The sequence below is a fragment of the Lonchura striata genome, chromosome Z (genome assembly GCF_050655825.1).
Source record: "Lonchura striata isolate lonStrDom1 chromosome Z, ASM5065582v1, whole genome shotgun sequence".
Lineage (NCBI taxonomy): Eukaryota > Metazoa > Chordata > Aves > Passeriformes > Estrildidae > Lonchura > Lonchura striata.
The window spans coordinates 52,166,388-52,182,594 of NC_140740.1; the positions used below are offsets into that span (position 1 = coordinate 52,166,388).

General features: G+C 37.4%; 1 protein-coding gene and 1 long non-coding RNA gene across 7 annotated transcripts in view; one reads left to right on the plus strand and one right to left on the minus strand.

Moving 5' to 3' along the window:
* GHR (growth hormone receptor) overlaps nucleotides 1-9,211 on the plus strand; it is a 147,102-nt gene extending 137,891 nt beyond the window's left edge. For all 6 annotated transcript variants that reach the window (XM_021553893.4, XM_085567036.1, XM_021553892.4 and 3 more), the window contains exons 7-10: nucleotides 648-819; nucleotides 3,217-3,307; nucleotides 6,068-6,137; nucleotides 6,396-9,211. In XM_021553893.4, the coding sequence (XP_021409568.3) occupies nucleotides 648-819; nucleotides 3,217-3,307; nucleotides 6,068-6,137; nucleotides 6,396-7,355 (1,293 nt within the window). In that variant the 3' untranslated portion in view covers nucleotides 7,356-9,211. The remainder of the gene's footprint in view (nucleotides 1-647; nucleotides 820-3,216; nucleotides 3,308-6,067; nucleotides 6,138-6,395) is intronic.
* On the minus strand, nucleotides 2,761-3,261 carry LOC146763826 (uncharacterized). Its single transcript, XR_014951399.1, has 2 exons — nucleotides 3,120-3,261; nucleotides 2,761-3,039 (listed from the first exon to the last, which is right to left on the minus strand). It is a non-coding gene; the product is annotated as an uncharacterized LOC146763826 (long non-coding RNA).
* Nucleotides 9,212-16,207: the final 6,996 nt, after the last annotated feature.

Below are 16,207 nucleotides of genomic sequence, written 5' to 3' on the forward strand. Positions count from 1 at the left end.
CAGTAGAACTTCAGTGAACTATTTTTTTGTGGCTTAATAGCATGAAATAGGTATATATTTGCTTTCCAAATGTATATTCTTTGCATATTAAAAACATTGGTGATGTATAGCAATGGTTCTCCACAATGCTCAGCTACTAGGAGAGAAAAGCAGTGTGTCTTCTCCAAAATCTGAATGGTTGGTTGTTAGAATATTGGAGTCTGGAGTCACCAGGGATCAGACAACTCCAGAGATGTTTGGTTGCAGCCATTAAATCTGTAGTGGAGATTGCAGTATTTTTATACCTCCCGTGTTATTTTAACAGCATTTTTGGCATTCTGCAATCAGTAATGTTGTGTTATAACAGTAAAAAGGATTTACAACCTGAAAGATGTTCACACCACCTACTTATGGCATGTAACTGGGGGAAGCTGCCTTTCTTCACTGACTGTATCTACAGAGCTTAGATTCCTCTGCTTTTAGTCCCCCAAATCACAGAACTGCCTGGTGACTACTAAGTTGATAGTAAACAGTGTGAATGTTCTCTGAACTCTTCTTGTGGTATCCTTAAAACTCCCAGTAGCAAAAATGCCTTCAGAAATCAAGCAGCAGTGTAAAATTGGCAGTACAACTGAAATAAATAAATCACAGTCCTTCTGTCTTTACAGTTAAAACCCAGGCTCTCAACAATGGTTCCACTGTACTCTCTGAAGACAGCAAGAGATTATGAGATACGAATCCGATCAAGACAACGAACTTCTGAAAAATTCGGGGAGTTCAGTGAAATCCTCTATGTATCATTTTCTCAAATAGGCATTGGATGTGATCATTGCACAGAAGGTAAATAAGCAAAGCTTTTTTTATAGCTGTGATTATTGTCTTTCTGTTGAAGGGTGGTTTCAACCACATGTTATATGGTTGAATACGTTGGTATTCCAACCTACTTACTACATGAGAATCATTGGGAGAGATTCAGAATGTTCAAATTCCATATACAAGTTCAAAAGTAAACTCAGGAAGACTGTTTCACAGATCATCAGAGAGCAAAAATACAAATAGCTTTAAGAATCAGAAGTAACTGCTATTGCACATCTCATAGAGTCTAAACCAGAATTAAATCTCATACTTCATCATCTAAAATGAGCACTTCAGCTGGGAAGAGAATAATTGTGATTTCTTGTAATACCGTTGGCTAAGTTTTTTTCTAGAAGTCTGTGCTTTTCTGATCATCCTGTTATACTATCAAGGGCAGTGAGTGTTTTTCTCATTCTTGCTTATGACTGTTACTCATTTTCAAGTGCTGTTAAAGACAGAAGCAACCATTGAGAATCACATTTTTTCTATTGAAGGAATGAGACAGTGCCTTTTCCAGAAGTGTTCTCAGGTTTGAGCTACTAAATTAAGTCTTCAAAATATGAGGTCTTTCACAAGTAATTTTAACAAGCTGCTTCACATCATTTTCCATGTTATTAGTTCTCATTTCTAATTTATAGAAACAGTTAATGTTCTGTACATGTGGTATTTTTTTAATTAACCCCATCTACATTAAGTGGTCAAGGCTTTCATATGAATGAAATTAAAATACTTGGAAAACCTAAGGCCATCCTAAGGCCAGTTTTCTTCAGTCACTGCAACTCAAATTCTCCAAAATGATCCTAATCCACACAACTCACACAGCAGCAGTGAGCTGATTTGATTGAGAATGTATTTTTGCTTCTTTTGTATGTTATTTTCAGAAACACAGAATTAAACTTTAGATAAGTTTCATGTATTAATAATTTAAAGTCTTCTAATGCAATTCTTGAAGGAGCTGGTCATTTGCTGGTCTTACTGATGTAACAATGAGTTACTCAAACCTGTTTAACACAGACATATCAATATAGACTTTATTGATGCCTGAAAGCATGTCTGGTCAAAATCTGAGCTGGGAACACACTGTTGAAACTCATACCTGAATTTTTAATTGTGTTTTTTCTCTGAAAGGTCATTTATGATCATATATATGGAGTTCAAAAGCTTTCTGTCCAGTGTTCCTTGGCCCAAAAAAATAAGAGTGAAATTTTTGTAGGAAATTTTAAATTACTAAAAAAATGAGAAATATCTAATACTAAAGCTAGAAAAAAATCTCTATGCTTTGTAATTTACAATGTAATATTATGCATAATGGAATTGCTAGTATTTAAGAGATAAAACATTTCATTTATCAGCATTGTTCTTCATTTCTGCTAAATTGCATTTCTCAATTAATGTCTAAATTCTTTGTCGCCACCTGCATGGTAAATAAAAGTAGCTTTTTTTTACAGTTGATTCAACTGGTTCACAAAATAATTAATGTTCAACCTTTAGAAATAGAAATGGTATGTTTTTTGACACCACCATACATTAATTTTTGTGAGAATAAAATTGCTTGCTTGTGATTTTGTGTGCTATTAGTAGTGTTCTCTCCGCTTGAATGAACAAGTATTAGCATGGTCTGTGGCATTATATGCCCTCAGGACTACTGATACCATGTTGCAAGCAGGCAGAATGTTCCTCAGACATTATCTTTATTAAGATATTGTTTAGATTTATGAAATCAGTCTGGTTTAGCAAGGAGTCTCAGTGGACTTGTAAATTCATGGAAACTGCTGAGACCAAAAGCTGCCATGGATAAGGAATGATTCTTCCCAATTCAGTGCTGCAACTGAGGCTCTCCCAAACCAGCCCCCACTTGCTCAGTCCTTCTTCCCCTTTCTGCTCCAGTGGGAAGAAGTGCAGAACTGACAACACAAAAGGTGAATATCACAGGTCAATATATGAGCAGTTTACTGGAAGCAGCAATGAGAGAAGAAAACAAACAGTAAAAGCAACAATATTAATAGCAAAAGCATATAAAAGAGAGGGTGGCTCACACTCTCAGTGACAGATGCTCACTGCAGAGACAACGAACAATGTCAGACAATGCCACCACATTTTTCAACCAGAAGTCACACCTTTCTTCTTGGAAGCCAGGGAGTCCCTTTGTCCACCCCTGGTAGTGACATGAGGTGATATTCAAGAACTTCCAAGTGACGGCCAGAACTAGGACAAAAGCACATTTTTATTTCTGCTGAACATAGAACTTTCGCATTTAAGTAACAAAAATTTTCATCAGTTTTTACCATTTTAGAATCCTCAGGTGATGAAAGACAAGGCTGAAATTAAAGATGTGACAGTAATGAAGATTCCTGCTTATATATTCATGTTTTGTTGTTTCAGAAGTTGAGTTTCCATGGTTCTTAGTTCTTGTCTTTGGAGTGTGTGGGCTGGCTGTAACAGTGATCTCAGTCATGCTGTCTAAACAACCAAGGTAGAGACTTTTCATTTGTTGGATTTTATGTACCTGTAGCTTAAAAAATAAAATTCAGTTATTTCAAATCTGGGGGACAAGGAATCATTTTGAGTATTTTTGTCTATTCCTGTAAATGACATATAACTGGAATTAGTATATATGGGGCCTTCAGCATGGGGAATCTGATTATGTTGATCTTCCTCTTTCACTGCAGTACGTTTTATTCTGCCAAATTTACATGATTGATTTACATAGGTTTTGAAGGGTGCTGCTTTTTAGTTAACTCAAATTTTTAACATACTATTTTTTATTCACATGCTGTTCAAAAGTTTCATACAAACATATGTCTATGCATATGACTTTGTTCTTAGACCATTCCACTAAACTCTATTTCTTGAAGCCAAGGGAAAGAGATTGAGTCATAGGGGAATATTTGGTCTCTGTGGATAAATTGCAGTTCCTGTAGATAACAGGAATAAAATGAAACTAAGCACAGAATTGCATTATTTGTAAAAATTATAAAATGGTATCATATACAAAAATGAAAGAATGAAACATATATAAAAATAACAGGTCTTAAAATTAATTAATCCCCTGATATGTGTTTTCAGGGATAGGTTTTGGAAGAATTCAACTTGGATGTCATATCAGTACTGTTGTACGCTATGGAGCAACACCATGGTCAAGACCCAGTGCACACATGTGTGTTTTCAGTGGTCTTGTGTTTACTTTGATAATGAGTACTGAGTAATTTTGCACATACCAAAACATTGTGAAATTTCATTTCACATACTGAAATTAAAATAATATGGTGCATTTGGAGCAGACCTAAATAAAAATTATTTTCATTACGCAATAATTTTTTATTTAGGCAAGCTCTATGCTTTGACAGAGTTTAATTTCAGGAAGCCATTCCCTGCAATAGCATCCCAATCCCAGATTTAAGAACAAGGCTCCTGATAAAATTCATGACAAGAGTTTAATGTGTCAGAATGGAGCAATGTCCATGTGGCACCAGGAGCTAAGGTCAGTGCACTGAACAGCAGGTAGCTTTGTCTCAGAAAATCCTCAAGTCTGAAGCATATCTCTGATCAGAGTTTATAAATATCTTCCATGCTAATCTTGAATGCTGGAAGAAGCTTTTCTCCACTAAGGACCTTAATGTGCAAAGTTTTTCTGGACTGCAGGTGTGCACCCTTTCCTTCAAACTCAAGCATTTAGTGGTGAAATCACAATGTATTCTGAAGAGAAGCAGAATACAGCCTGCATAGGTTTTCCATAATGCAAAATCCATAATACAATCCATAATGCAAAAAAAAAAAAAAAAAAAATCCCGGCTTGGTTTTCTCCTGATTCTGAAAGATACCAATTCATATTTTCCTCAGTTATGATCTCACAGACTCTGAATGAGCCTCTGTAGGACAGATGCCATAGGTTTAGGTCATTGGAATTGAGAGATGAAAGCTTGAATTATGCTAGGCTAAGAAAGGAGCAGAGCACAGTTCTCCCTCCCAAATGTCTTCTCCAGGCAGTGAGTGGTAAAATTCTTTGTCTGTTTCATTAGAAGCAATGCCCAGTCCTGTCAGAATACCTGATTTGTGGATTCAACTGTAAAGCACAACTCCTAATCCTGAGAGCCCAACCAGTTTACACTACCTCTCCAGAGATTAGGTGGAAAATTACTGGATTTCTGGCTCTCACTTGGCTTTCTGGGCAGAACACTGAGGATCTGCTCAAAACCAGAAACATCTGAGGAATGTGGACATGCCATGGTTAAGCCAAAGGTGCCTAAATTTCTCTCTAGGCACTCTTTAAGACATCTGTGACCCTTTCTGGACCTCACCAACATCATTAACAAGGCAGCAAAACTAATACCTGGATTTGTATTTACTATTTCCCACTCCTTACTTTCTAAAATAGGCAATTAACCTAATAGAAAGAGAATTTTGAATTTTCTTTTTGTTTATCTATTTGCAAAAGAAGCAGGGAGGTATAATGAAGGAGATAGGCATTACCAGCTACTTGGATTATGGTTAAGGGAAAATCATCCTTCTATTAGAATCGGGGCGGCAGAGGGAGTGGTTTGGTTTGGAGGGGTTTTTGTCCCCTAAAAAATTAGGAATGCACTTTATGAAGGATTAGAATAGTATGTATTTCCACAGCCTGCAAATGCCCAAACAAGTTTCTCCATAACAGTAAACTTCTGCCTTAATTATATATTATTTGTTGCTGTAATAATTCAATAAAGCAGAACTGTCATAGAGATGGCAAAATACTAGCCTAAATTTTTACAGATGTTTTCCAGTTTTATTTATTAGTTCTAAAGTAATTCACTCTATCCACCAATTCCCATTTCTGTTCTCCTATTTAAATTTATTGGGCATATGCAAGGCTACTGTGTCCATGATAAAAAATTTGGAGAGGTCACCATATACTGAGGTTCATATCAGGTTCCATTGAAAGGTATGTAAAAAGGGAATCTATTGACAGAGCTCTAGGAATTTACTCTCTTTCTATACAGCACTGAATTGTCAAAGACCAGACTCCAAAATTGATTCCCACATAAATTTAAGTGATTTCAAAAAAGAAGGTTGCAGAAAACTTGTGTCTTAATTTGCAATGAGAGAAAAATATTACTTCTTTTCCTTAGGAGTATTTTAAATTTCATTTCCAAACTTTTAAGTTTTGAAGTAATTAAATATAAATGCAATGTAAGTCTGTCTTCTTTCTAACTTCTTCAAAAAAGACTGTTAATTAAAAGCCTTTTTTTTCCTTCAGGTTAAAAATGCTTATTTTCCCTCCTGTGCCAGTTCCAAAGATTAAAGGGATTGACCCAGATCTTTTGAAGGTAATATTGAACACTAAAATCGACAGTGAGAATCTTTGTGGTAGTAGCAGATGACAACTGTTTTCCCAGGCAGAAAAGTTTTGTAGAAGAAAATTCTAACATTTGGGGAGTTTCCATAGAATTAGTTTGCATAAAATAATTTTGAACCCCTTTGCTATCATTACATAACTACAGTCATCTTTATATAAGTCAACACCATAAAAAGGACAAACATTTCTATTACTTCCTTTATAAGATCCTTTTTTATTTGCTTTGTAGAAAGGAAAGCTAGATGAAGTGAATTCCATTTTAGCCTGCCATGACAACTACAAGACACAGCTATACAGCGATGACTTGTGGGTTGAGTTTATTGAGTTGGACATAGAAGACCCTGATGAAAAGAATAGAGCCTCAGACACTGACAGGCTCCTGAGTGAAGATCATCTGAAATCTCACAGTTCCTTGGGAGCTAAGGATGATGATTCTGGACGGGCCAGTTGTTGTGAACCAGATATTCCAGAGACAGACTTCAGCGCAAGTGACACATGTGATGCCACCTCTGATAGTGATCAGTTCAAAAAGGCTGCTGAAAAAGAAGATCTCTTGTGCCTTGACAGACAAGATAATGATGAGTCACTTCCAAGCCTTGCCAACACAGACCTGCAACACCAGCATAGGAATACTCAGTCTGAAAACAGCCACCCGTGGGCACCCTTTGGAAACAGTGTTGAGTCACCCCATCTGTCAGTCCATACCCAGGTAAGCAACCAGAATTCACTGGCAAGTACTGACTTTTACGCTCAAGTGAGTGATATTACTCCAGCAGGCAGGGTTGTACTTTCACCAGGGCAGAAATCCAAGCTGGGGAGAGCACAGCGTGAAGGCTGCACAGAACAAAACTTCACCATGGACAACACCTATTTCTGTGAGGCAGATGTGAAAAAATGCATTGTTGTGACTTCCCACGAAGAGAATGAGCCACATGTTCAGGAACAAGGCTATAATGAAGACGCTTACTTCACCACAGAGAGCCTTACCACTACTGTTGCCAATCTTGGAGCTTCAACAGCAGCACCCCCAAGTTCAGAGATGCCTGTCGCAGACTATACGTCAATCCACATTGTTCAGTCTCCACAAGGCCTCGTGCTCAATGCTACCGCGCTGCCAGTGCCAGACAAGGAATTCAACGTGTCTTGTGGCTATGTGAGCACAGACCAGCTGAATAAAATCATGCCCTAGCTCTTTTTTTAACTAGGTGTGTGTAGTGTTTTACAGCAGAGAGTCAGTTTTGGGCTTGTATGCTGAAATCAAAATGAAGTCAAAAAGTTTTTTGTGGTTCCTATAATTTTATCTGAAATGTTGCAGCGTAAAATATACATCAAAATATTCCTGTTGTGTTCTGTAAATATTATCTATGGATTTGTCTTGAGGCTATTTTATCTTGTTCTTGTGGGTGTTGATTTTTGTGAAATTAAACATTAAAATAACTGTTTCATGCACAGTAAATTGTGCATTTTGATAAAGCTAAAAATCAGGTGGTTTAAAGTGTAAGAATTTAGAAAAAACTGCTGTTGGCAGAGATCTTTATATCAATAGCTGGGAACTGATCATATAGGTGAAAACACAAAAGTAGCTTGACTAAATAATACATCTATTTTGATTTATATAAATTGGTAAAATATATTTTAATACTTTGGTCATAAAACCATCAATGTTTTCTATTACACCAAATATTGTAGTTTAATTATGGTGACCCATTTAAGTAATGCAATTGCTGCAGTCCTAAAAAGGAGTTTTCTGTTTCTTAAAATTTTGTTCATAGGTAAAAGAAAAAATTAAGTTTTTACAGAGCCATTTTATATCCAAAGAAACCTATATAAAGATTTTGGAATATTGTAGGAATTTAAAAGTTTCTGATTCTATTACTTTCTTACAGTAACTATTATAGAAATATACATGCAATTTAAAGTTCTATGTAAAATTTTAAAATATACAGCATACTTGGACAAATTATTCTGTTCCTCATCAGATTCTAGTTAATGCTAATAATAATACACTTTTTATAAACAGAATCTTGTTGACCACAGTATTAAACACTGTGCAACTAAATTTTCACTGAATATTTTTGAGAACATGTGAATAAGCTCTGATAACTTAGCAGCATAGTATCTTCCTATTTGACCAACTTCTGAAGCCCTTCCAGAGCCAAAGGTATCATTATTACATTTATTAGTCTGTGCCACATAAAGTGTTTATTTAAAAAATTAAATTTAAGGACTTCAGAAGTTAGCCAGCAGTTAATTTTTAAATATATTACAGGATTAAAATACTTCAGTGGAACAAGGGGATCAAGTGCAGTATTGTTCAAAAGTGGTTTTCATTTTTGCAGCCTAACAGCATCTCCTCTGACTGTGTTAGGCGGCCTTTCAGAAGGAAAGGAGAGAAAACTGAAACTCAGTGGGGAAGCTCTCTTTGTTCTTACATATGTTAAGAACCTGACAGAGCCTTGCAATTAACTCTTACTGTTTCAGGAGTGACCTTGCTAGGCCATGGTTTCATCACAAGAGGGTTTTTCTTAGAAAGCAAGTAGGAACATTCATTTCTTTATTCTGACCTGAGCAGAAGTGTATGATGTGCAGCAAATTCAGGTCTTGCTTATGATGCGTCCAACTGAACTCACTGATGCTCTTTTTGTGACCAAGTGCTACCAGTGCTACAAAACTGGGCCCAAATACTGGGTGGGATTTTTAAGTTTAGCACGTACTTTATGGTAAATGTGCATTAGATATTCTGCTAATTTGCTGCTATAATTTTCTAACAGCTATATTATTTAGTTTCATATAAAATTTCATAGATGATAGACACTAATGCAAGTAATGCCTATGTGTGTGTTTGAAAGAAGTTTCTTACTCTGTTTCTATTGCCAAAAATAGTTAAATACCTCAGTCAAACTCAGAATGTCATTTTGGTACTTTACTGGTCACACAAGCCATGATATGCCGGTCTGAAGATGTGTCTTTCAGTTTCTATTTAACTTTCTCTATGTTAGTGTTTTGTTTGTTTTTCTCAGAGTTTAATAAATGTATTGTCTTTGATCTGTCTGGACACAATGTGGTTTTTTGCAGATAATTATTTTTTTTAATGGAAAATGGAGATTCTGTTAGGAGAAATCAAGTATTTCCCACAGACAAAGCATAAAGCCACTTTCCTTAGAATATAAACAATGCCTTATGTGATCAGTGTTTTCACTAATGGATGTGTATGGAGAGATGGGACATACTGCATCCAGAGCTGGTCAAGGCATGTTGCCAGTTTAGCTGACCCATTTATGTGCTGCTGGAGCATCTTGTGATTGGCAAGCTGCTCCAGCAGCCTGTGCTGGTGCATGGGCTCATTCTTCCCCAGCTGCAGGACCCTGCAAATTTGACTTTGTTTAACTTCATTAGGTTCCTCTCCTGTTCATGTCTCACACAGCCTCCTGGAGTATCAACCACTCCTCCCAGTCCTGTGCCATGCACCAACTTGTCCCTTCACCCAGGTCACTGATCAGTAAGATGAACAAGATGGACTGAGCCCTGGGGAGCACTGCTCACTACAGGCCTCCAGCTGCACTCTGCACTGCTGATCACAACCCTCTGAACTCTGCCAGACAAGTCATAATGCACTTCATTGTTCTCTTATCAACCCATGCTTCCTGAGCTTCTTTTGAGGATGTTACGAGAGAGTGTTAAAAAGCCTTGCAGAAATCCAGGTAGACAACATCCACTGCTCTCCCCTCATCTACCCAGCCAAGCATTACATAATAGAAGACTTTTTTATTCCCTATGCTGCATGCATTGGTCTACAAGCATTCCAGGGAGGTAACTGGGCATGCAGGTCTCCCAGGAGGGTTGCAGGAGAAATACCACAACACGCACAGCCCCTCCATGAGGTGGCTGACCTTTTAGTTCTTACCTTTGAAGGCAGCTAGGGAACATAGGCCACTGCTCTGGTTTGCCTGGTCTGTTTCCTAATTGGATGCAATGGTGTGAGCGTTTCCATTTTGGATCCCACCCGCAAAGTCCTTCACTTTAAAGCCCATCTCAAACACATTGGCCAGCCTGCATGTAAACTGCCTGCATGTGTTCCCTTTCTTAGAATGACACTTTGTTCATAGATTACCTGGCAGAGTTTAATCTGTTCTAGTATCTCTATTCAGAAACCACGTGGTTCTCAAAAGCAAGGACTCAAGTTGTTCTGCTGGCTGTCTCTGGTGTCAGCAAGAAGCCACATTGGTTTGGAAAAGTTTTGATTTGAGCCTCTTTTATCCATCACAGAAAATGTAAATTTCCAAGGCTTAGTGTTTCAAGAAACTGAAAAAAGCATAGTTTATACCAGTTTCCATTAAAATAAGAAATAATTTTGTCAAACATAATGACTTACACTACTATTCTCTACTACTTAGGGTGAAATATTTTTTCTGATATATGACACAGGGAGTGAGATCAGCAGATTATGACAGCTGTTCAGTGTGATTGAAAATTAACATTATAAAACATATATCTTCTATTTAAAAATGAAGTATTAAGGAAGAGTTGAGTGTTCTTTAGACTTGCCATGATTTTAGAAATGCCTTGATTGATAATGACAGTCTCTGTTGGGAACACTTTACTGTCATTTACAGCTTAGTATATATAAATACATATGCATTAGCATAGTTGTACACATGGGAACTAATTCTCTTGTTCAAAAAGAAACTTCAAAGTATATGACATTTAGCCACAGGCAACTTTCTTTCCTGCACTTAGATTTGCTATTTCAGGGGCCTATTACCAGACAAAAAAAACCAGGTGTGCCTGATCTATGAAGAAAAGGGAGAAAATGTTTGGAGCACGATACTATTTTTATTACAGAAGAAATGTAAACATGGGTGGTGGGAAAATAACTAAACACTACAGATTGTTAGTTTTGCAATACCAATTTTTCAGTTTAACTCAGATTCTATTTCACCAAGATGGTGGAATTGATAAGACTTTCACCAGTTTTTATAATCAATTGACTTTGAGGTGATACAAGTGGATGTAGTTCTCTCTTGGAACTGACCCTGTCTAAATATTATTTAGCAGTAGAAATTCTTCTCTCTGACTAATCATTATTAATTGCATATACAGTCAGTGCTTTAACTGCCATAGAAACCATGCCCTCAGGCCACAGAGAAGCATGATGTAGTCCAAATCCATTTCTGTGATTAGTATACTACTTAAACACTCTGGCATAACTGTATTGTGCAAGTGCTTCCTTATCTTCTCAAATGCAGAAGCAGAAGAGAAACTGTACCAGCGGTGTCAGACAAACTGGCACAGCAGGCTGGCTGCCAGCAGTCAGCATGATAAGCAGATGCAGTTATTAAAATCGATGCATCTAGTAAACTGGCACACTGTTTGACAGGTTTTTTTTATCACTACAGTATTTGGTATTTCTTTTGCATAATATAAGCTTCTTTATCCTGATACATGAAAATTACCTGACTAAACATACATTAGCTTCCTGCAATTAGTCTAAGAAAGCAGATCATCCAACATCATGTGGTAATTTGTGAGAGAACATAGCTGAACTCCCCTCCTTGACACTAGAAGAAATAAAAGTCTGCAGAAGGTTTAGTGGGACTAATAGCAAAGTCGATGAACTTATGTTTACAACTTTCTATAGCTTCCCATCACAATGCTAAAATGATGTTTCCACTACTGTCCCCAGTCTGCTTTTGAGCTCTACTGGAGGAAATGAAAACTGTTCCATAACAGACACCTGAGACCTCGACATGCCAGGAAACTGATTACTCTTTTTTTTTTTTTTTCGTTTTAATATATATTAATTTTCTTGAATACAAAACCTTACAATATTATACTAGAAAGACATAAACTGTAGAACAATACAGTGTCAGTTAACTTCCTCATATTAAACCTTTTTGGATTTATTTCCCAGCAGCTATCTGTGTAGCATGTACAGTGCTACAGTCTCAAGATACAGAGGGAATACCAACCTTGCCCTTTTGAATGAAAAACTCCTTCAGGAACCAATACTGTGAGATTACTAGATGTACTTTCCTTGGAAGAAGAGTAAGGCTCAGGCTTGGAAATTTACTAAAGACAACATGCTTTCTAGCTAAAACCGTGCTACCAAATGAGTATATCCAACCCTTCTTCAACAGACATCTAAGCACATCTGAGATACAGTTGTTGCCCAGAGATCATTATAAACATCCTATCCTCCATCTTTGGCCTAACAGTGTGGGGTTCCTTAAGCCAAGTTTTTAACTATGTGGTGGAATTCTTTCTTTCTCACAGCATATCTTTAGGTGGAATGAGAAAGATTTACTGGTGCCCTGAAATGCCATGAAAATTTTCAGTGACATTTTCTGAACCAAACTACTGCTGGAACAATGTGCAACTCTGGACAAGCTCCTGTGTTAACTGCAATTAAATATCTAAACCTACTGTGTTTGAAGATGCAAAATTTTACTTACTTAGGGTTCACACACCTTGTAGTCACAGTCAGATACCAAGAACACACTAGCCAAAGAATTACTTATTTTATTATAAGCTCCAGGGACACATGGTCTCTTGATTTTATAGTATAAATAATGGCAAAGTTGTGTCACTTTCTTTTGAATGTGGTTAGTATTAGTTAGCTATTCTCTACCAATCACCAACTGATCAATTACAACAACCTTCTGAATTTACTTTGTTGAGGAATGTATTAAATGACTTTTTAGAAGTAAAATGCATGCTTTCAGCTTGGTACTGAAATTGAGCACTGTCATAAACAGAAATACAATAGACACACGTATGTCTTTACAAGTTACATTCCTGATTCCACAGGGAATGATGTGCATAAGTATTCCTTTCTCCCAAGACCGCCCTCAGCTGTTTAACTTCCATAGGAGAAGGACTAATATTCAATGGATGGAAAAGTAAGAAAACAAAGAAAATAGCATCCAAATGGACAGTTTCAGATAGGATCAATAAGACAAGATTTGATAATTGCTGAAAAATGCTCCCTAAGAAAACATCCTGTGGTGTACTGTTAGAATGTGGTGCTGACAACACTGAGATCATAGGTTTGATCCCTATATGGGCATTCACTTTAGATCCTTCTGGGTCCCTTCCATGTCAGCATATTCTATGATTTCAGAGAAATGTATTTCAGATAATATGCTCCTTGCCAGCCATTTGTGTGGTTTACGCACTCACTACCAGACTGGTTTTTTTAGATGTACAAGAAAACTAGGTCAGAAATTCAGCATTACTTTAAAAGTACAAGAGATCCAGAATCACAAATAAATTGTAAGAACATACCTGTTACATTTGTGCTTAAAATTTAAATTATAATAGTTTGACCCATCAGCATACAACAGAAATATAAATCCAATGCAGATGGGAAAGCACAGGAATACATGTAAGATTACTTAGAAAGCTAGGAAGAAGCACAATTACTTCTCTTGACTTAATTATCCTTTCTCTATTATTCTACATCTCTGAGATTCATCAGTCATCTTTGTCATATCCTATTTAAAGTAGACAAAATATCTGTTAAATGCTTCCAAGGAAAGACTGGGGGTTTTGTAGGCTTGCACCATAGCTTGCCAGGATAGAGTTTTGACAATACTGGAATGCTGACATGGTTGCTGTATAAATAGTAAATAGTAATTTGCAAAATGAAAATCTGAGGATAAAATTATGCTGATGTCTTAAAGATTTTCAGCAAGATCAAGAATCTTATTTTGCATAATTACATTCTTTATGGAAGTGGCTCCAAATGGATGACATTGATACATTCTAATGAAGAGTACTTGACTACCTAAGAACTCAGGGCACAAGAATAACTGAATACAGGTAGGTACACTCTTCCCTGTAGCATAGATTAAACTTTTATTTCAATGTAGTTAAATTATTTATTCTATATATTTGATTTCTGTTGTGCCATAGATACATACACATCCAGAGAAGCTGTGGTTGTCCCATCCCCGGAAGTCTTTAGGGCCAGGCTGGGTGGAGTTCTGAACAACCTGACCCAGCAAAAGGTGTCCCTGGCCACACCAGGGGTGTAGGAACTACAGTACCTTTAAGGCCCCTTCCAGTCCAGAGCATTCTATGATTCTGTGATCTATGAAAAAAAATCTGTGTCAGGAAAAGAGCAACAAGCTATGCTACAAATCAAAGCTTGCGTGATGATTGACACTTTTAAAACAAAAGCGTTGTTCTGACCAGATAAATGACTGCAAAGGTCTCAGACTATAAGGACATATGAGGAGCTTTTTTCCTCTTGGAAAACAGCACATACCAGTCTACACAACAAAGCACTGGAACAGGCTAGCTTCATTCCATATGGCTAAGTATTTTATTATGAGTTATACTGCAGATGAACATAGGCTATTCTGGACAAAGACTTAAAGACAGCAAGATACAGTCACCTAGTTTTGCATCTATAGTAATTTGGGAAGTTATTTCTCAAGGCAAAGCAATGCCATTTTACACTGGCATGTAAAACAGCTCACAAAGAAGACTGTGGGTTTTCACAGATTCACTGAATGATACACATTTTAGGAGATTTCATTTGTCACTTAGCTAGTGTTTACTTTTTTACTTTTTTTTTTTTTTTTTTTTTTGGTTCATATTGCATCACAGAGCACTCCTGTTAAAATTGCAAGGTATGGCATTCATATAAGGAACATTAGAAATTTACTGCTTGCCAGTCTCAAGTTACAAAAAAATGAAACTTTTATTTTAATACATACCATAATCACTAATGCTAAACCATTTTTTTTTTTCAACTACTGAAGTTATAAAGCAGAAATAAGGTCATCCTTTGACAAGCAAAAAGACAGAAGAACAAGAAAAAATACTTTGTAAACAGAAATTTCTGTTTCTGAATAACAACTAAAACACATGCTGGAATTAAGTGAATATTTTTTTTCCCCTTAAAGACTCCCACACCAATACTTAGGTAGCAAACATGAAATCAACTTTTTTCCCTCGGGTGATTTTTATGGCTACAGATACGTTTTAGCAGGTATATTTGGTCATATACATAAATATATTTATTTATATATTTATCTATTTAAATGTTTTCTGCTATATTATTATACTTATTAATGTGGTGGGTTGACGCTGGCTGGATGACCAACACTGCACTATCACTCCCCTCTGCAACTGGACAGGGGGTAAAAAAGTTTAACAAAAGGTTCATGCATTGGAAAAGAGAGAGAAAACAGACTTGACTTAGAAGAAATAGATTGAATTTATTGCAAATCAAATCCAGGGCAGGATAATGAAAAATAAATCTTAAAAACAATTTACACCCACACCTCCCTCCTTTCCCAGCTCTACTTCCTCCACATCAGCAGTGCAGGGAGACAGGAATGGAGGTTATGGTCACTTTACCACATGTTGTTCCTACTGCTGCTCAGGGAGAAGAGTCCTGCCCCTTCCTCAGTGTGGGGTCACTTCCATGGGAGACAGCTCTCCATTAACTTCTCTAGTGTCAGTGCTTCCCATGAGCTGCAGTTCTTCATGAACTGCTCCAGCATGGGTCCTTTTACATGGGGTCCAGTCCTTCAAGAACAGCTTGCTCCAGCCTGGGTCCCCCACTGGATCGCTGGTCCTACCAGCAAACCTGCCACACCATGCCAGGAACCTGCTCCAGCATGGACTTCCCACAGGGTTACAGCCTTCCTTTGGGCATCCACCTGCTCTGGCATTAACCCCCATAGGCTGCAGGGGCACAGCTGCCTCACCAGGGCCTCAGCACGGGCTCCAGTGCCTGAAGCACCTCCTGCCCCCTCCTTCTGCACCAACCTTGGCTTCCGCAGAGCTGTTCCTCTCTCATACTCCCACTCCTTTCTTCTCTGAGCACAATTACAACTGCACAGTAGCTTTTTTCCTTTTAAATACATTATGACAGAGGTGGTTCTACTGTCCCTCATGGGATTGACCTTGGCCAGAGGTGAGTCTGTCTTGGAACCAGCTGGCACTGGCTCTGCCAGATGTGGGGAAAGCTTCTGGCAGCATCTCAAAGAAGCAACTCCTGTAGCTCTCCCTACTCTTCTCCTGCTA